This window comes from Adiantum capillus-veneris, chromosome 24, assembly GCF_014529385.1.
Source record: "Adiantum capillus-veneris isolate H3 chromosome 24, ASM1452938v2, whole genome shotgun sequence".
NCBI lineage: Eukaryota > Viridiplantae > Streptophyta > Polypodiopsida > Polypodiales > Pteridaceae > Adiantum > Adiantum capillus-veneris.
Genome location: NC_140954.1, coordinates 136,466,373 through 136,486,735, shown reverse-complemented (window position 1 = coordinate 136,486,735; position 20,363 = coordinate 136,466,373). Strand labels below are relative to the sequence as shown.

The following is a 20,363-nucleotide window of genomic DNA, read 5'->3' as shown; positions in this document are numbered from 1 at the left end:
AGGTAATCGCAAATATCTGCTAGTGGCTATAGACTATGCAACAAAGTGGGCAGAGGTAGTGGCGACAGTAGATTGCACTGGCAATACAGTAGCCAAATTTTTATATGAAAATATTTTATGCAGATTTGGATGTCCCTTAGAGATCACCAGTGATAGGGGCAGTCATTTTGTCAATGACCTGATCTCAACTTTGCTGGCCAATTACAAGATTTTTCATCACAAGTCGTGCTCTTATTACCCTAGAGCCAATGGGCAGGCCGAGAGCACCAACAAGGTTCTCATAGCCCTCCTGCGGAAAGCATGTCATCTCCATCCAGCATCGTGGGCTCAAGCTGTGCACGACACTCTTTGGGCATACCGCACATCTTTCAAAGCAACAACGAATCACACGCCTTTTCAACTCGCTTTCGGTTTGGAAGCCATAGCTCCATTTGAGTTCAACTCCGGATCCCCTAGGGTCGGCAGTCTGCGTGCAAGTTGGGGCATGGAAGTTGCTTCTATATCCCGTCTTACCTTATTGGATGAAAGCCGCCTTTTAGCTTCTCATGCTCTGCAAGCGGAGCAACTTCGTCGCAAAGCGCGGCATGATCGCCACCTCAGAAAGCCGAAAATAACGCAAGGCACATTGGTGCTACTCTATCAGGCAAAATATTTGAAAAAAGCAAAGAAGCTGGTTCCAGCTTGGCAAGGGCCATTCGTGGTGGAAGAGATTCTGTCACAGGGGGCTGTCCAGTTAGTCACCCTGACAGGAGTTCCTTTGCCACTGGTCAACGGATCAAGGATTAAGTGCTATCACTAGCCCTAATCATATACAAAGCTAATGATGATAGCCATCTCACCACCATATGATTATCAACTCCCCAGCTCGGTATTTCTCTATGGCTTACCATCTTCATCTCTTCTCCAAACTTCATCACGGCAGTTCTTATCTTGGAAAACTCCCCTTGTTTCACTGATGCATCATTTATTGTTCTGACTCTGTCTCTGCTGCATTCTGTTCTTGTAATTTTCGAGAATCAAGTCTCATTTAATAGCCATTTTGATTATGGGATAGTGTTTGAAGATTAAAGCAGCTCAACTGCATCTCCCTTTTTCGTCTCTAACTTTTAAATGCACTCTTTCATCATCACATCTCTCTCTCTTTGCCTTTCTAGGGCTATCATTTTTGTAATTCTTATCAAATTGATTCAATCCTTAATGCCTTCCTCCTTTCAATAAGTATCTGTTTCCTATCTTGCAAGGTCAGTTTCTTGAGGGTGTGAATTAAAAAGAAATAACATTTCCAAAGACATCTGGGTAGTGAGACTCCATAGCCGAATAGACGTGCCTAAAAATTTTATTCTCTATCTCTGACAGCATTTATATCTAGCTCTTTCTCTCCTCCTTGTTCCTTCCTTTTCTACCGCATTGTTCCCTTGCTCAATAAGTATCTTAGCATCTCTTAACCTTCCCCATGTTCTCTCCTCAGCTGTGTTCCTTGGCTTAAATGAGTACCACATAACCCCTGGGTTGCCTAGGAAAAAGGCTCAACCACAAAGAGAGGAAATTGATGCAACTGACGAGGAATCAGATCACAACAGCCATGGGGTCACTGACATGTCTTCTAGTGCTCCATCAAACGAAAGTTACAAGGCCTCGGCTTCAGAGGCAGAGTCCAGCTCGAACGGGGATAGTGATGATAGCACTTCCAACGGCAGCTCAAGCGATCAAGAGAAAGATCCAAAAGGAAAACGAAAAATCATGAATCATGTAATCAGTCATGAGGTGGCTAGGCCTGAAACAACAAACATAAAACAAAGTTTTCACTAAATTTTCTCATGCAGCCGCCCAAACCATCTCTGAGAGATATTCTCTCACAGGCCCAATTGGATAATTTGGGTATCAAATCACTAGCTGAAGCTATCCTCCCAGATGACATACCGGTCAATATGGTTCATCAGATGTTGAAAAATTTCCCAAAAGTCAGAGGTCACATTTTGACAGCTGCACATCTAGGAAATGCAATGGGGATGACCAACTTTCCCGCCCTGCAGCCTAGTACCTGGTCTTACTCAAAGCTCTCCAAAGCTGATACCATAAAGGCATGCAAGGCATTGTTCGAACCCGATCATCCTGAGCTGCAGCATCACAAAGCTCTCTTAGTAGCTTTCAGATATTACTTTTTGGTGCGAGATGCGCAAGGAGCAAAGGGAAAAGTAGAAGTGCCGACCACGTTCCCACTATGTGATAGTCTTTATTGTTTAGTCAAGAACATTCCTTGTGGGTTTCATCAGATCCTCTTTACATCATTGCAGACAAGGGAAAAAAGGTTTAGAGCACAAGTACAGTCATCTCAATCCAGCTTCCAATGTTTTGCCGCACCACTATTGGCCTGGGTGATCAACATCCATATCAACCCTTTGGAAGTGGATAAGGATACAACAGTACCACTGCTAGTAAAAAGGAAATCTCTCGGCGCAGATGAGCAGAAGAAGAAACAGAAAAAAAGAGTCAAAGTGGTCAAAGACACGGCAGAGACACTACGACCTCTGCCATTTTCAGAGAGTCACACTAGGGTGACAGTTCCTCCTAGACGGTCTTCTTCTCACCCCGTGCCCGTCTTTACAGTGCCAGAGGTCGCTGTGAGCTCTAATGTTCTTAGTACGCCCACTCCTGCTACTGAGGCGGTCTCTATTCCACAGGTATCTCTTCCCCCTGCTACCATTTATACTACTGTCAATATTACAATACCGTTCTTGGCAGCACCTGTAGTATCTTCGTCATTTCCCCCAATCTCCAGCTCACCTATTGAGCCTACTACTAGTGTAACACCGATCACCCCGACCACTGTAGTGCCTCCAGGTAACCCTGCTACTACTACATCTCTAGGTGCTACTACTACTTCCTCTAGTGGAGGCAACTCATATTTGTTGTTCAAAATCTCTGAAGAAAACCTACAGGAATCAAGAAATGCCATAGCAATGATTGAACTTGGTGCAGAGAAATTAGCAGCCACCCACCAGAAGCACTCAGCTACATATGCGGCCATGGAAGGCTGCTTGCGGGTTGCCGAGAGTGCCATCGCAGATCGAGATGCAACGATTTTTGCACTACAGCAAGCATTGAAGATAAAGTCAAGGATTATTGATGACCTAAAAGCATAGGTGCAAGGATTTCAAGAAGGGCTTATGTATGGTAATAGGCCTACCCAGGCTCCTGTGGGATATGGATGGACTGGGCCAGGGATACAGGTCCAGAATCCAGCAGGCTTTGCAGCACCAGCAGGTCACTCTCAACCCTCTCAGCAGTTCATGGGACACTACCCAGCAGGTCCCTCTCAGCCCTCTCAGCAGTTCATGGGACACTACCCACAGCCCGAGTTCCAGTACTTTACTCAGCAGGGGTCTCAGGTCCAGATGCCACACATGCAGAGCCAGAGTGTTCCTTGCTGTGACGGTGTGGCTGGTGCACACCGCCATGGTTGTGTTACTAGGCGTTCGGAGTTCACTTCAGGACAAGTGCTTCCATCCGCTGTGCAGCAGATGGCTGCTATAGCCACAAGAAGCCAGGTTATGCAAAGCACAGTCCAGCAACCGCATCGTTACACAATCGATCTGATGGCTCCTCCCGATCCGGATACTTCTGGAGCAGCAGTGGCGACAACACTTTCCCTTGGGTGACAGGGCTGTGCTCTTGATCCACCTTTCATTGTACATATAGTTACTTTTGTAGTTTCATTCAGTTTTGGCTCACCGAGACGGTGACCAGTCTTGTAGCGGGCAACCTGTAGCAGGCTACAGTGTCACTTTCACAGGACACAGTTACAGTTAGTACAGTTGGTTTGGTCTGTTCACACTGGACGGACACTCTGGGCAGTGACACGTGGCAGGGATACGGATGGTGGCCTAGTGGACATGTGGCCAGGTCACACTTAGCTGGCTGACATTTATGGGCCGTTGGTGGCTCTTTATGATTGTATCTATGAGTAGTAGCCGTTGGGTCATTATCATTATCTTTTCATGGATGGTCTAGTCGTCGCCGTCTTGGTAGCGAGTCTTACACAGAGCATTGCTTCACCATCCCTGCACATCTGAGCCTCGACACCCCATTTGTACCTGTGAGTCCTGGGTTGAAGCTGAGTGTGTTGCCACGCCAGAGTCTGTACATGGTTCTTTGAGCTAGTCGAGTCCACATGTTCTGGTCCACTGTTGTGTCTCTGTTGTTATCCATTGTTTCTGTGTTTCATTCTGTTCGAGAGAGTTTCCATTTGTTTGAGTGAGATTGTCACGCACATTGCACTGAGGGGCACCCACACTGTAGAGAGCACGACACATTATCCGCGCTACAATCAGGCGCACGGATCAAGTGGAGCAAGATAGTGGTTTTCTCGGTTGGTAGTGCTCCTCACCTGATTGGTTGCCACGTGAGGGTTTCAGGTGGATTCCCCCAGGGATTGCAGTTCGGTACTTGGGTTGTCAGGTTTGTTTGGACTTGTCTCCTAAGCAGCAGATCGCTCCCCTCCTTCTGTCCATCAGGAGGAAGCCGTTACATTGGAGCTCCGCACGACTCTCTCTGGTAGGCAGAGTTGTAGTGGCCAACCAGGTGTTGTTGGCTACTATGTGGTACATTACACCATGTTGGATTTTCTCGAGTTCCTGGATCAGCCAGGTAGAGAGGCTGATCAGGAATTTCCTTTGGTCAGGGTGCGCCACTCAGAAAGCCCGGGCCATAGTGGCCTGGCAGGTGATCACTCTTCCTTGTTCTCAAGGGGGGTTGGGGACCATAGACCCAGCACAGCAGAGCAGAGCCCTTCTTGGGAAGTTTGTTATCAGAGGATTGCTCTAGGGGAGGAGCCTTGGAAGGAGTTTTTTCTTGAGCGGCTTAGTGCTAGAGTGCCTCAGACTGGAGGCCCTTGGAGACCTTCGACCAGATGAATTTTTACAGAGATGTGCAGGGTTGGCCTGAGTAGGAGACTGGAGGACCGTTTTGTTGTGAGTCTGCTCGGCTCCTGGGAGCATCTGAGGAGAGGCCTGGAGCAGCACCAGCCTACTTGCACGGAGGAGCGCTTGCGACAGCCCCTTGTTTGGAACCCCATGGTTAGCACTCAGAGAGGCCACTTGATTGGTAGTAGGCCTCATGTTTCTGGGATCCCATGGCAGAAGGTCCAACACGCACCTTAGGTGACTGGTTACAGTTCTCAGGCTTGTCAAAGGAGCTCCAGAGCATCCAATTACAGGGCTTGATAGGGGTGCAGAGCATGTGTCAGGACATTACAAAGGCACTACCAGCTGAGTGGCTCACACCTCTGGAGTCAGCAGCGCCAGATGGATGGGGGCCTTCACGCGACTGGAGGTCCTCATCGTAGTTTGGGCTTGTTCAAAGATTGTACCTTCCCTGTTTTTTGAGCTACAGGGTGAGGGTCGTTTACACCGAGTGTCAGCTGAGGCCCCACAAGTTGCAGAGTGTTGTTTTCAGAGGATCCGAGTTGTGGGCATCTGTGGGAGGACTTGTGTCATAGATCCTGACCCAGCAGCTCTTGAGACTGGCCACTGGAGGCTGTGGGCTTGGGAGAGTTGTCCACTTGCACGAGTGCAGTGGGATCGTGGAGAGGGGTTTTGGCGGGACCGTTTCGCCTCAGCTGGCCATCCAGGTGTCCCTTTCTTTCAGTACATTGTTCGACTGGGACGCCACATATTGGTAGCACGGAGAAAGGCTCGTCCTGCTGCTGCAGCACCTCATTGGTAGGAGGAGGGTCTCACAACTGAAATCTTGTCAGCTTTTTGGGCGAGGTGGGACGCCAGACAGCCGCGGCGAGTCACGTTGTTCCAATGGCTGGTTGCACACAGGGCTACAATAGTGGGGAGTTGGCTTGTACATAGTGGTCTCTCGGCAGCATGTGCAGCTTGTGGCCACCCTGTGAAGAGTCAGCGTCATTATCTTTGAGACTGTCCTATGACACAGCAGGTTTGGCTTCGGGTTCTTCGGCTGATGCCAGCTTTTTCCACAGTACGACAGTACACTTGGGGGGAGCTGCTCGGTCCACTCTCACGGGCCCGGCACTACAATTTGAGCTATCCTCCACCAGCGATCCAGGGGGGTCGACCTACACTCCAGCCTACTACAGAGCTTACTCCACGAGAGTGGTACAGTGAGAGAGAGGAGTGTTGGGAGCTCATCTGTAGCCTGACACTCTGGTTCATCTGGCGGGCCCGTTGCTTCCGCATCTTCGAGACTCGCCATGTACCACCAGCAGAGAGAGTTTAAGATCTCTGGCTAGAGCTGATCCATACTCTCAAGGGACTGTTCGAGAGACTCAAGGGTAGCTCAGACCGCATGCGGAAGCATAGAGAGGCTTTCCTTCGACTCTGGCGCCCTGGACCTTTCTTCACCATGGTCCAGGGTGGGCTCAGATGGCACTACCGTCCACTTGTGTGGCTTTTCCCTCCTCACATCTCCTGATTTAGCCTCATTGTACATATGATGTTTTTTCAGACTCTCCCCTTCTGTTTGCTATAGCCCTCCCTAGTAGAGGTGGTTGTAGCTCTATGGGCAGTTTCATTAACTAATAGAAGGATCCTTTTCTCAAAAAAAAAAAAAGGGGTTGATTTGAATGCTACTTGCAAGATGAAAGATTTGGGGTTGTTGCATCATTACTTGGGTATATAATTTAAGCAGTGTGATGGTTGTATTGCCTTGTGTCAGAAAAGTTACATAGAGACACATTGCTATGTAAGTTCGGACTTGAGGATTGCAAACCTATCACCACTCCCATGGAAGCAGGTTTGAAATTGAGTTTTCATGATGCTGGTGATCCTGCAAATGCCACTCTTTACCAAACTGTTGTTGGATGCCTCATTTATGTATGCAACACGAGGCCAGATATTCAGTTTGTAGTCTCACACATCAACAAATTTATGCATAGCCCAAGGTCTAAGCATTGACAGGTTGTCAAGAGGATTTTCCGCTACTTGAGTGGCACTTTACATCTTGGCTTGTTTTATCCCAAGGGAAGATCATTGCCGCCAGACCTACATGCTTTTTCGGACTCAGATTGGGGTGGTTGTTTTGACACGCGTGTAGCGCGGATAATGTGTCGTGCTCTCTACAGTGGGTGGTCCTCAGTGCAATGTGTGTGACAATCTCACTCAAACAGGCTGAAAACAGCAAGAAGCAACCTACTGTGGCCACTTCTAGTTGTGAGGCTGAGAACAGGGCAGTCTTCACAGCTACGGTTGAGTGTGTATGGCTCAGACGCCTTATGGCTGATTTGGGTGTTGGACAGGACACTGCCAACACTATCTACAGTGACAGTAAGAGCGCATTGGCAATTGCAAGGAGCCCAGTTTTTCATGCTCGCACAAAGCACATTGAAGTGCATTGCCGCTATGTCAGGGAAAGGCTCTCAATAGGAGAGATCAGCTTGGCTTATGTGCCAACACAGGACAACCTTGCAGATCTTTTCACATAGGCATTGTCTCCTGAGAAGTTCGAAGCTTTCTGCAAATCTTTGGGCTTACTCCCCTTTGTGGACTGATCATGTCCTCAGGGCATGGCACTTCCCTTTACTCCATGTGCAATCTCTCGTTCACCGTCACTCCCAGGGGAGACTTGTTACCATATACATGTGGTAGCGATGTGTGCGAGCACACTTAGGACCGCCGGGGCATTTTTTCCCTCACTAGGATTTTTTTTCCCCGTGCATTGTATATACGTCCAACATTCTAGGGCTATCTATCTTTTCCATTGCACACTAAGTAAAACACTCTTTGTTGTGTGCCTTCAGCTTCCTTTGTCTTCTCCAAGCTGTGTGTGTTTTCCTACAACCCTAATTCCAACAGTTTTCTCAACAGTCAGCCAGTGTTTTTGAAGTGCAAACCTCAAGATTGTCAGCCTTCATCAGCGTTTTCATTTCAGCCTTTAAGCCTTGCAAGATCTACCTCCTTACGATCGTAGATCCTTGCCAGGCTTTGCAGTTACCAACGATTCCATAGCAGTCAGTTTTCAGCCCGTTCCCTCATCAGCGTTTTTAGTTTTCAGCAGCAAACACCCAGCGTTTTTGCATCAGCCATCGATCTCTTGTTCCCAGTCACACATCGACCCGGCGACAGCAGATCAGCCCCGATACCGTCACAGTAGCAGAACCACGGCAATAGATCTTAGTTTTCAGATTTCAGCCTCGTCATCATCGTCGACACAGTCATCGTCGTCATCGACATAGTCATCATCTAGCATCATAGCATCAAGACCATTGTACCAGACCTTTCTACAATCTAAAGCAAATACCTCTCTAGAAATAGAGAGGGGGGCCCTTGGAAGGGGGGTTCGGGACCCTATCTGGTGTCGTATCTTCTCTCTCTCTCTCTCTCTCTCTCTCTCTCTCTCTCTCTCTCTCCTTAGCACTCTCATTCACTCACTTTGTTTTGGTGATTGCACATTCTCTTTCTAAGTACGGAAGGCTCTCCCTTCCGCTAAAGTAAAAGGAACCTTGACTATCACTGTTCTCTCATTCTGAGCCACACCATCACTCACTTCCGCTGCACATTACAATACCTCCATCAACCTCCTTGAGTTCAATGCCCAAGTAATGATGCAAGAGCCCCAATGGATGTGAGGAATAATAGATTGCTTAATACAAAGCGCAATCACTCCATGTGTCTGCATATCCCTAGCATCCCAACGTGCATAATCAGTATTAGGCAAAACAACTATAGCAGTAGCACTGCTAGAACCCACAACATCCACAACTACACCCGTATCCGCAGGACCTAGTCTTACATCATAGCCCTGCACAAATTTGGAAACGCCTTTTGTCACCAAAATATGCTACATCATACATGACCAAAGCAGATATTATCTCCTTCCAGCTTGTCATCTGTAGACATCAAACAAAATATATCATTGTTGCTATCAACCATTTTTAGTAGTTGGATCTGATGCAAAAGATGCCTGCATGATAGAAAACCTGTACGGAAATAGTATGTGCTATATAGCACTACCCATAAAGAATTGTAAACTATCTCATTAGAAAAAGATCCAAAGTCGAAAAATCTGCATATAGCTTGCATAGTACCATCAATAGTGGAAACAAGGATCAAAGTGAGCGCAAATCGAAGACTTAATTTCCCTGGAATTGCACACCAAATCTCACCTCGATCTGAAAATGTGAGCCACAAGGGTGCTGGCGATGCTGCCTTGGATGTCGACGCCTACTTTGATATCAATTGTTGGAAATATGATGATAAGAATGCACGAGAAGATGAAATAGAAGCTCTAGAGCACAAAACTCAAGAAAGTAATGCATATTGAGTGTGCTACTAGAAAGATGAGTGAGTTCCCTAGAATGATGGGTGCATATACAAGCCATGGGAAAAAAAACCTCCTAGAGAGGGAAAAAAATGCCGTGGCAATCCTAAGTGTCACATAGATCACTACCATTATATAGCAATATGGTAACACAATATCTATAAGTCTGATAAGGATTAGCCAATAGAAATCCTTTGAGGTCCGTCCACATAGGCTTCTCGTTTGCACCACAACTTGAATCCCAAAAGATTTACGCGAGTCAATTTGCGTCCCTGTGGTAAGACAAAAAAAAAATGAGTTACATTCAAACATGAGTATGCTATATAGATTACCACAAAGTATCATTTGCATACTCATGAAGAATCAAATCTAGCTCCTCATTCAAAAAAATTGAAGACATTGAATAAAAGGTATTTCTACCATAAAAGGAAAAAGGTAAGAGGCAAGAGGGCATCCTTGTCTAACAAAGCAAGATAAAGTGACATGACTACCAACAACCCTCGACAGTGACCACACTAGGGCAACTCTACAATGGGCTAGTACATGTGAGGAAAGCCCATCCTAAGTATTATCTTCCAAAAAAAAAACCAGTCCACTCAATCAAAGGACGAAAATAGTGAAAACGCCCACAAAACTATAGGAATCTCTAATTTGATAACAATCTGCTACAAATGATAGATCTCTCTCTCTCTCTCTCTCTCTCTCTCTCTCTCTCTCTCTCTCTCTCTCTCTCTCTCTCGGGCATCCTCCGGCATTGATGATGATGATGATTTTAGTCTGTCACTTTACTTCACTTCATTTTTATTTCTGTACCTAGACATTGGATTAGATCTACCAAGATTGTATAAGTTTGGTCTCATAGGTCATTTTGGCCTTTTGAAGCGTTTAATATAACATTTCATGCCATCTCTCTCTCTCTCTCTCTACTTTTGGTTTTTGTTTTGTCCTTGTCTTGTATATATTTAGTTCCTTTTAAACAGCAATATGCCATTCGTCTTACTTTTTCTTACTTATTACTGGTTCCTCTTAATTAACAAGTTTGTTACAGGTTCGATAGATACTCTTTGTTCGAGAGATATGTCAGCTTCAAGCCTCATGAAAAAAATTGAGGCAAAAATTGATCAAATCCTATGGAACCTATTAGAAAGTCATCGTTACAGGACATATCTCCCATACTTTGAGGTTTGTTAATCTAAACGCGTAAGCTTTAAGAAAAGTTTTTTGGTCTCAAGTCACTAATGTTTTTGCCATGATTTCAGTCATGTGGGTTTCAAACCCACAAGGTACAAGCAGGGCGATTTGGGTTTCAAACAACAATAGTCTGCACGCATTGTGAGGAGAAGGAAAAAGATGTCCAGGATGTCATTTTAAGAATTCTAAAAAAAGCGAAGGACAAGTTCATTAGAAACAGGTAATACCTTAATGCGGTTAATCTAAATCTTACGCTTGTAGTAGACATATTAAACGTTCTTTATGATATCAATAATAGGTACGGGCCGAATGCTGTTCTCAAAACGACACAGCTCATCGAAGCCATAAAAAAGTTTGATAGATTAAGACTCGACAGGAATTTCTATGTGAGTTACTCTTACAAATGGATTTGTTTAGGATGTCGTAGATGCACATAATTATTGTTTATATTTCAGGCACATCTTTTTGAGAGTGACACTCCCGCAAATAGGCGAGCCCAACGGGCTGTACTCTCTGATTTGCAAGAGATGCTTCAATCCAACAAGACAGTGGCCTCTTTACGACTACAGGGTATGGAGCCCCTGTTGAGGCTGGAGGTAGATAGCCGTTTACACATGCTACACGCTTTTCGAGGAAGATGCAAGGTGCTGAAGTAAGGAGAGAGTCCCATGATACTCCTCTACTGCACCTCTGGCACTGCGCTCCAAGAGATTCAAATGTTAAATGTGTATTTGCAGGTTTTTGACAAATGTGGAGACTCTTGCAAAGCATGTCTACGATCTGGTCTATATCAGCGACAACAATGTATTGTGGTAGTCCACACATGCTCCCTACTGAATCACAACTTCCTGGTGCTAGAGCTAGAGGACTCAAACTATAAGGTTCAGAAGCTCTGGATCATGGCAGCGAAGTTGGGCAGTCCAGCAGGCATTCATATTGGAGTGATGGAGGACGGCCATCAGCGTGGCTGCAGCTAGGGACTCACATGCTTTTTGAGGTAAACTCTGGCAAAGGCAAGTGCTTTCGTCTCGCAGACCTTGAGAATCCTGCTCAACTTTGAGGTGGATATCGACTTACCGATTCTTATTGTAGGACTACACTCTCCACATGTGTAAAGATCTTGCTTGAGCCGGGCTGATAGAGTTGGAGAAGGAGTCGCTTGAGGAGGAGCCCCTGTTGAGGCTGGAGGTAGATAGCCGTTTACACATGCTACGGTAGCAGGTACTTTAAATCGGGTTTTTTTTTGTTTTGTAATCTTTAACATGTTATAGTCAATCTTTAGGTTTGAATTAAAACATATGTCAAGCAAGGGTGGCCAAGGAAGCTCTGGACTGTATGGTCATCTCCTCGAAAGCAATCTCTTTAGCTTAATGCGTGGAGTCTCTCAAATTAACGGGATGAGTATTATTAGATGAGGAACAAATATGCAGTGTACCAGACAAACAACACTATGCCTACATGTGTAATCCTTATGGGTGTTGAAGGGATTTTGTCAAAGCTGTAAGATATCTGATTGTGTCTATAATTTGGCCTGCTGTTTTAGGTGCTCGTTGAGAAGGGGGGAATGTGAAGCTTGGATAATTTTTCTTTGGACGTGCAGTGCAAGGAGATGAATGTAAGGCTGCATTGTTTGGCCTGATCATTAATCATTAATCAGCATTTTAAAGTGTGGTGGCCTTGTCAAAGAACGTTTCTGATCACATTTTGGAATGCATTGATCGTAGAATATGCACAGTAGGAGCTGTTTTCCGCACATGTACCATGCCTCCAAAATCGGTCTCTCGTCATGCAGGTAATATAGGGAGATATGCTGCTGGCTAAGAAAGTTCTGGACTGTTCTGAATGGATGACATCTTCCCAAAAGCACCAAGCACCTGCAAAGCAAACACACTTGTCTTAAGCTTAAACTCTCAAGTCCCCAACAGAACCTTTTCACTGATTCCAAAGATTTCTTGCTCTCTTAGCTTACTACTTGATGAAGCCCCACTTATTTCACGACAGCTTCTCGGCCCTTACGGCTGTGGCCATGCTCCCCGCTGTGTCTTTCACATTTATGATGGCAAAGCTGGTAGGAGTGCTGTGAAACCAGCTGCCAATGAGAAATGTGTAATAATATGAAACTCTCTTCAACTTTGACACTGTCAAGTCATTTACGCCTATCAAGTTGTTTTTGATTGGTCCTGATTTAATGCTAATACATTCAAAAAGTTGCAATGAGCCAGTCGCGGCATGGATAAACACGCACTTCTTGTCCTTGACGTAGAGCCTAGACCATTTCTTTGTGTGTTGAAGCTGTCAATTCATACTCTCAAAGTGATATATTTCTTAGAATTTTTTTTGGAAATCTCCCATTGTGTTTATGGTTCAACATGTATTCTTTGAGCAAGAATGTGATTAGCATGCCCAAGTTTTTGCATGTCATGGCAGTTAACAATGTACATGCATTTTGTGCATAGGGGAGGAAAGAACCAAACTTATGTAAGGCAAAGAGTTGGCCCAAGCCTCTCCCACGTTACATGATCACGGAGAAATGTGTTTCCAATAGACACCTCCAGTGCTGAAGGTGGCCCAAGCCAAATTTATGAAAAACGGCAGAAATATTCAGTAGGCACAATCATATGGGGCAGAGCATTGAAAAGCCACTGATCACGATCAAAGATGTGTAGCTAAAGCACCAGTGAGTAACATCAAAAGGAGAGATGTTGTATGAAAGTATTATTAGGCTTCGTTTTTCATTAAAAAAACATAGAGAAATTAGGATACAGGTCTTATTGGAATCAAATCTTCAAATAGTAAACCAGTAAATCCTGAAGTAATGATCTCCATCAGTTAGGTACTGCAATCCAAGCAAGTAGCATCAGGAAATAACAAGTGTGAGAGTATCATTATAAAAATAACCAGTAGCCATTCAAAAGGTCACTAGGTTGTGTGTGTGTGTGTGTGTGTGTGTGTGAGAGAGAGAGAGAGAGAGAGAGAGAGAGAGAGAGAGCGGTAGTACTAGGGTTAAGTAGATATAAACCATTCTTCCCCACTCTAACCATAGGTAACCATGTGTCTAGTGATACAAAATTTAAGCAAGTATCATCCATAGAATACTCCATCTTGAGTCATATGTAGTCTAGTTAGACTTCTAGAGTCATTAGCAGATATTAGATATTCTTGGCCAGGGTTTCTTATATAATGTTCCAATTGATTCTAATGTCAATGGGGTGTGTGTGTGAGAGAGAGAGAGAGAGAGAGAGAGAGAGAGAAGAAAAGAATTTTTATGTCATAGGAAACTATCCCAAGGGACCTTAAAGATCTATCCGACGAGGAGTTGAACTCAAGACTTGTTATTCAAGAGGGAAATGGCATAACCAATCTACCACACTTGAGAGAGAGAGAGAGAGAGAGAGAGAGAGAGAGAGAGAGAGAGAACCATATCGTGGGTGTTTTGTAAAAGTTCAATATGTTCCTTTTGTATTTTCTAGTCACCTCTTTCTCCATGTCATTTTCCAACATGAATTTCTTAGTGCTTCAATCCTTGTATGAATCTGCATACACCAACTATTCCACCCTCTGTGTGCAACCTGTCATCTCCTCCATGTTTTGTGTTTATGTTTGGAAGCACTTTGCCCTGGTCCCCATAGGATTGTCAAGCAAATTGCATATGTATTTTCTTTGAAAAATCTAAAGGTATGTACAAGGCTCTGACAACGAGGGTAGTCTCTCATATACAAAACTTGTGTGCCTTGAATGGTTTGGTGTGCAGCTATTGTCAATCAATGTAGATACTCAAAAAGCAGGAGAGCGGTGGCAATTTGAATGAGATGCAACACCGCATGGTGGACGTAGGGATGCTCAAATAGATGGCACAACTAGGGTTGTAGTGTCAATGGGAGAGGAAGCTACAGCTCGTAGATAGAGACAATAGGAAGCATACTAAGACAAATGCTTCAACTTAACTGCATGACAACAGGATTTTGTGAGGTCAACAATGTGCTGCCTCAATTGTAACTCAAGACTTTCTCTCTATTTGATCAAGAAATTGATGGTTCAGTGGAGAGGTCTCAACAACCAATGTCTTTTTAAGCTTCCTCGTAGCAATATAATTGCTGTTCTTTTCAAGTGCCAAGGATGTAGCTTCAAATCATAGCTGGGTAAGTTGCCTGCATGACTCATCTGTGATTGTAACTGCAACACAGACCAAAGATCATTAAGGGAAACGGTTGGCTTTGTTTTTGGCAAAGAGCCGGTACTTGTGGTACTAAGTTTAAATAATAAAGTAAGCGTCACGCTCTCTTTTTAGGAGTTTAGTGGGATGACGGGGGACAAAAACCTTGAAAATAATGGTGCTACTAATACATACGCTGTTCTTTGTATTAAGAAGCTAAAAGGATGACTATCCAATGAGAATGCAAACCTTAAAATTCTCCTTATATCTAGGTGACCCCACATTCACCTTTCTTTTCTATTAGAAGAAAAGGTCATCACCTTATGTAATTCATAGAAAGAGCCTCCTCTGCAAAATTGGAGTGGGACTAGAACCTAAAAAAATCTAGCACTTAAATCTTGTTAATATTCTAGCTCATAGGGAGACCCGGCTCTAAATAGTAGCTTTTTTCAGCTATTCCTTTGGAAAATCTAGAGGTATGTACAAGGCCCTGACAACTAGGGTAGTCACTCATATACAAGTATTCAACACTTCCCCCTAGTCTTCTTTAAAAAGTAGGCATTTTTATCCTTTAGTGACGGAGTCCTTTGTGGCCTCCCCCATCGCACACAAACTCTATTCCAAAACTTATGCATAAAAACTTGGGAGTGCTCAAGAGCAACCTGCTCAAAAAGTGAAAGAGACGAGCACCGGGCTCCGAATCCAAACCATAAAGGACGCAGGACGCTTTCCAATAAAAGCCTGCCAAACCTCATCAACGGGTGTTTCTTTAACCTGTTGATCCAAAACCCAAGTCTGATCTATGAAGAGAAGCAGCTCTTTGAAATGGGGAGATGAAGGAATACCACAAGGCCATATAAATGCATGGGCGCCAGAACACACCATAAATCCACTCTATTCAAGGAATGCATCAAAACTCAGGAGTCATACGACCGCATGAAAGCCATGCTTAGCAGAGAGCAGTATGTGAAGATACCCGACAGAAGTGCAGACTCTCTAAGCCCAAGGCCATGCTAACGCGAGGCATAGTTTTCACGTACTTTTAAAGAAAGCTATGACACATGAACCAAATGTTTGTCATATGTACATATGGATCGCACAACCATAGAAAAAACAAGCAGCAAAAATATATCATCCTGACATTTTAAACAAACCACAAGGCCCAACCTGATCAAAATTGCTCAACAAGTAGCCTTTTATTATCATGCTCATCCTCACGCTGCAGATTGGCTGGTACCCTGGATCAGTCATCCTTCTGTTAGAAAGGAAAAAGGAAGTGTTTCTAACAACTAATCATCCCCCTATCTGATCTTCACAAAAGCATATCCGAGTTCCAAATTTTATACAAGACCAAAATTAACCATGTTATGTGGAATAGCTATACCAATATATATAACTTCGTAAGGACACAACTGTTTGAACTTACGGATTATAAAGAGAGGCTAAAACAATTCCAAAAACATAAAGTAAAATACTAAATCGATTTAATTTCAAGAGCAAAACAACCCATTATTTATTAGAAGATGATTACTTGACTAGAACTCTATAACAAGTACTCAAATTTACACAAAGAATGATAAGACATGACAAAAACTCAACCTTACAATTCAGACACCACACGACTTCCGAAAGAACAAATTCTCGAGTCTTTAAAGACTATCTATGTACCTACCTAGAAGAGACAGAGCATAATCAAGTATAAAGCTAAAAACTTTGGCAATATGCGACCTTACTTCGCAATACTTGTCCAAGAAGATCGTCACCTATATCATGCATAGCTTGGACAACAGCTATGACATCCCTACTCAAGTCATCAGTGCCCAAGAGTAGGTGCAGGTTTGTAAAGAGTTCAGTTACGAGTAAAACTTACTCTATACCGATCCTACATGAAGGTTCACAAGCTTACGTGAAGTCTGAACGTTAAAACTACAGAGAAACCTCCATAATACAGCCCCGCAAAAGCCTCCAAAAGAAAGAACACGAAACCATATTATTAACACATAGTGAGACCACCCAGCTCTGACACAAAAACCGTAAAATCCGAAGCCAATCACACTGAGGACATTCAACATAACAACTGGATTCCTACAGAAAAACTCAAAAGCTAACAGAAGGCTGAATGAACAACTTGAAACCCACTCGATAGCTCAACTTGTAACCCACACAACAGCAGGAAAGTAAACAGATTCCTAGACCTACGATAGCCTGACGAAAGCATACGGTGACATGGCGACTAAGAGGATACAATGCACGCACACGTCCCACCATGGCCATGACTAACTGAAGGAGACAAAATACCATCTGAAAATTTGGCTTCTGCTCTAGTAAAGTTAAGTGTTAAAACACTTCCATTTAAGTGTAGTCCAGGCATACGACTGGAACAAAATGATCAGTAAGACCAACAATCAGCCATTACAAAAACTGCAGAAAACGAACAAAAAAACATGAAATCCAATGGTAAGAGTTACAAACGACGCCACTGTACACATTGGACAAAGCATGCAACGATCAGGAACACGTTTGTGTACTAGAATCTCTGTCAGGAAGGTCTGACGAGGAGATGTAGCTTACAATTTGATCACAGTAGGACCAAGCATTCCGAGCCATGTCAAACACCAGGGGCGGCCTAAAAGAGCCATAAGTAAACGGGTTGCAAAGCGTCATCCAGAGGATGCCTCCATCAGCAAAAAGGCAACAACGCCATGAATCTTCTCTGATCAAAGGGGGCCCTGTAAGATGCTGAGGAGTTCTTGCTACCTCTGATCCGTGCATCAAGGCTTACATGATACCAGCCAACAGAAATCAGCATCTCAACGCTACCTCTTCGACCCACACCCCCCTTTCAACCCTGATAGAGTGCAACTAGAAAAGCAACTCACAGAACAGATAGTGGAGGGGAATATGTCTCGAAAACGTTAAGCAGTTGAAGGAATAAGAGTTAAAGTGCGTCATCACCGTCTCTGCCCCAAGAGGACAACCCATCGGGGTTCTTGGAACTATGGCCCCCAATGGACTCCCTTTTAAACCAGCTTATCGGCCAGAGTACGCAGAGAAGTTGCACCGGCACCTGGCCAGCATCAGCAGCAACTGCCTGCGGACAGCCTTCAGAGTCCCGTGGGTGGTTCAAATCGTTCAAACTTCAAAACTTCAACCCGAATGTCTCGGCTACCAGAAATTAAATCCTTCGATGCCCTCCTTGATTGCTTGACCAACCCATCAAGTACAAGTACCTCCCTTGAGCCTGTTAGGACTCAGGAGTGTCCCAGCCAGTGTTCAGGAAAAATGTGTCTTACCTTAATATCGTGCCGTTTTCAAATTCAAAAATGCCGGTTGAAGGCAAGGGGAAAAAGAGAAATTCCTCCCCAAACTAGAGAAAAATAGTATAAAAACTTAAAAAAGTAACCTAATTTTCTAAAATTTCCTCTTGGCAAATTCAACGAAAGCAATTTTGTATGTTTGAAAAAATGAATTTTCCCAAACACTGGTCCCAGCCTCCCAACTCCACCCCTACTCCTCAGAATGGAAATGCTAATGTGGAACTCAAGAAGCCACCCAACAAAAAGTTTGACCCCAAGCCCGGGCTCAGTCTAATAGCTATGCCATTCTAAGAAAGGTCAGAGACTACATTGACGCTGACTCAGCTGATGGTGATGAGCATGTTCCCCCTACTCAAGCAAGAGAAGTAGAGCCACCCTCTCGACTCGAAGAGCAAGTCAATGCCATGGATCAAGACACCCTAATTGACCTCAATGAAGAGAATTTCCCGGTTAACGCGGTTGACAAACCTGCTAAACCCGCAGGTCCTTCCCCCACGGAGGTCCTAAAAGACAACAAGAGGAGCCATGCTGATGTTGCATACAACCCCCCATCTGGGAAGAAAGATAAGAGGGTTACCAAATGAGAGTTCTCTCACGGAACATATAGGGGCTCTCAAAGCCAAAAAGATAGCCAGCAGTTGGTTATTCAACAACCCCTTCGACATTTTAGCTCTTCAAGACCTGAAAACTATGGGTAATAAGCTGAAAAATGCCCTAGACATGGTATCGCTTGGGTCGTGAACAGTCACCCCCATAGGTCCGGGGGATGTGCCATAGGTCTCCCTCAGCAGTTCAAAGACGTAGCTGCCACTTCCCAAAGAGGGTTGAATTGGTGTTATGTTCTTCTTCCCCCTCCCTTGGATTGTAGACTCATAGTCATGTACGCATGTGGCTCAGCAGCAGACAGCGCCAAATTGATAGCTCACCATAAGTCCACACCTTATTATCCACAAGAAAATGGCCAAGCTGAGAGTACCAACAAGACCTTAATTTCTATCTTGACCAAAACGGTGGAAGCACATCGGGATCTTAACATGGTTGAGTCAAAAGGAACCTTTGTTCGCGAAGCTAAGAAGGAGGCATGGGAGGATCTAAAGTTAGCCTAGCTAAACTTGTGGGATATGGGCATCGCACGTGAGTTTACATGGCATAACTACTGCAAAGGAGACTTGGCAAGCAATACCAAGCTACATAGGTGCTATATAGACCTTTCTTTAGCTAACGCCTTCTCGAGGATCAAAGTCGTCGTGCCTGTCTGATCACTATCCCCTTGCCATCACAATCGATGACAAAGTAACAAAGGTCAGGAATCACTCGTTCCATACAGACCCCTCTCTTTTCAAGCTTCCTAACATTCAAGAGGCTCCAAAGGACCCTTGGTCTTCATCCTTCAACCATTTTAGATCCCCTGCTAAAGCTTGGAGTGTTGATGTTCAAGATACTCGAGCTTTACTCATAAAGGCCCGCAAGGTGGTTGCTAGTTTTAGGAAGATATGGAGGGACACACTCTTTAACTCTCTAGCAACATTGGAAGCTTCTCCCCCCTTTGAAGCCGTGCAATCTTTCCATCATAGATCTCTGCTCCAAACTCATGTATCGGCACTCTTTTGCGTCCTTTAAACAATGGTGGGCAAGAAAGGTAGATCGACCCAACAAAGAAATGTATAAGTCCCTAAGGAGGAAGAATCATAGGGACCAAATCCCCTTCTTATGCTTCACCCCCCATTACTTCATAAGCCCAAAACTTAAGAGTATGTTCGGAATCACTACTCCTTATTGTTCAGTCCTAAAGAGAAGTTGTCATTGGTGACCTCTAATGCCATAATTGAAGTATTGAATGCTAGAGTCGTCCCCCAAGAAGAAGCTCACCTAGCCGATTCTCCCCTTTCTATTTCCAACATCGTTGGGCACATAGAGGGTCTGAAGCATAACAAAATTTCGAGGTTGGATGGCTTACCTGCCAAGTTTTTCTAAACATTCAAGGAATTAACAGCACCTTATCTTCTATTAGTATGGGAGGAATTGGTCAAGCATCAATGTAAGGTTTCCAGTTTCTAAAACCTTAGAAATTGTACAAAGCCGATCAAATTAACTTGGATGTTGAGAAAACACTGTAGAATGATCCAATTATGGTCAATATTGGTATTTGTGGAACCGTAACCAGAGCTTTACTAGGGTTAGAATTTTTCAGAGCTGGATTCTGATAAAATCTGGAAAAGTTACAGGCCCTGAAAGGTTACACTAGGAATTCAATTAGTTAAGTAAAATTGGATGGTTTAAGTAATTATTATCAACAAAGACTTTCTTATCCTAAGGTTCTAGAAATTACTGATATTCCAATTTTCATCATTAAAAATCATTAAAATTAGTCAAAATCGATTCTGGAAGCTGAGGGGGCTGTGTGGGGTAATGATGAACTT

The 20,363-nt window shown here is 44.2% G+C and overlaps 2 protein-coding genes across 2 annotated transcripts in view; one reads left to right on the top strand and one right to left on the bottom strand.

Annotated features, from left to right (window-relative positions):
- Positions 1 to 12,957, top strand: part of LOC147427214 (uncharacterized) — a 58,219-nt gene extending 45,262 nt beyond the window's left edge. The window contains exons 6-14 of the mRNA XM_086498895.1: positions 10,331 to 10,464; positions 10,542 to 10,693; positions 10,772 to 10,859; positions 10,929 to 11,125; positions 11,211 to 11,285; positions 11,380 to 11,470; positions 11,566 to 11,694; positions 12,017 to 12,088; positions 12,266 to 12,957. Of these exons, the coding sequence (XP_086355021.1) occupies positions 10,331 to 10,464; positions 10,542 to 10,693; positions 10,772 to 10,859; positions 10,929 to 11,125; positions 11,211 to 11,285; positions 11,380 to 11,470; positions 11,566 to 11,601 (773 nt within the window). The 3' untranslated portion in view covers positions 11,602 to 11,694; positions 12,017 to 12,088; positions 12,266 to 12,957. The remainder of the gene's footprint in view (positions 1 to 10,330; positions 10,465 to 10,541; positions 10,694 to 10,771; positions 10,860 to 10,928; positions 11,126 to 11,210; positions 11,286 to 11,379; positions 11,471 to 11,565; positions 11,695 to 12,016; positions 12,089 to 12,265) is intronic.
- An 819-nt stretch (positions 12,958 to 13,776) lies between these two features.
- On the bottom strand, positions 13,777 to 17,876 carry LOC147427213 (uncharacterized). Its single transcript, XM_086498896.1, has 3 exons — positions 17,506 to 17,876; positions 15,794 to 15,864; positions 13,777 to 14,646 (listed from the first exon to the last, which is right to left on the bottom strand). The coding sequence occupies exons 1-3, from the start codon at positions 17,606 to 17,608 to the stop codon at positions 14,509 to 14,511; spliced, it is 312 nt and encodes a 103-aa protein (XP_086355022.1). The 5' UTR covers positions 17,609 to 17,876; the 3' UTR covers positions 13,777 to 14,508.
- Between the last annotated feature and the right edge of the window lie 2,487 nt (positions 17,877 to 20,363).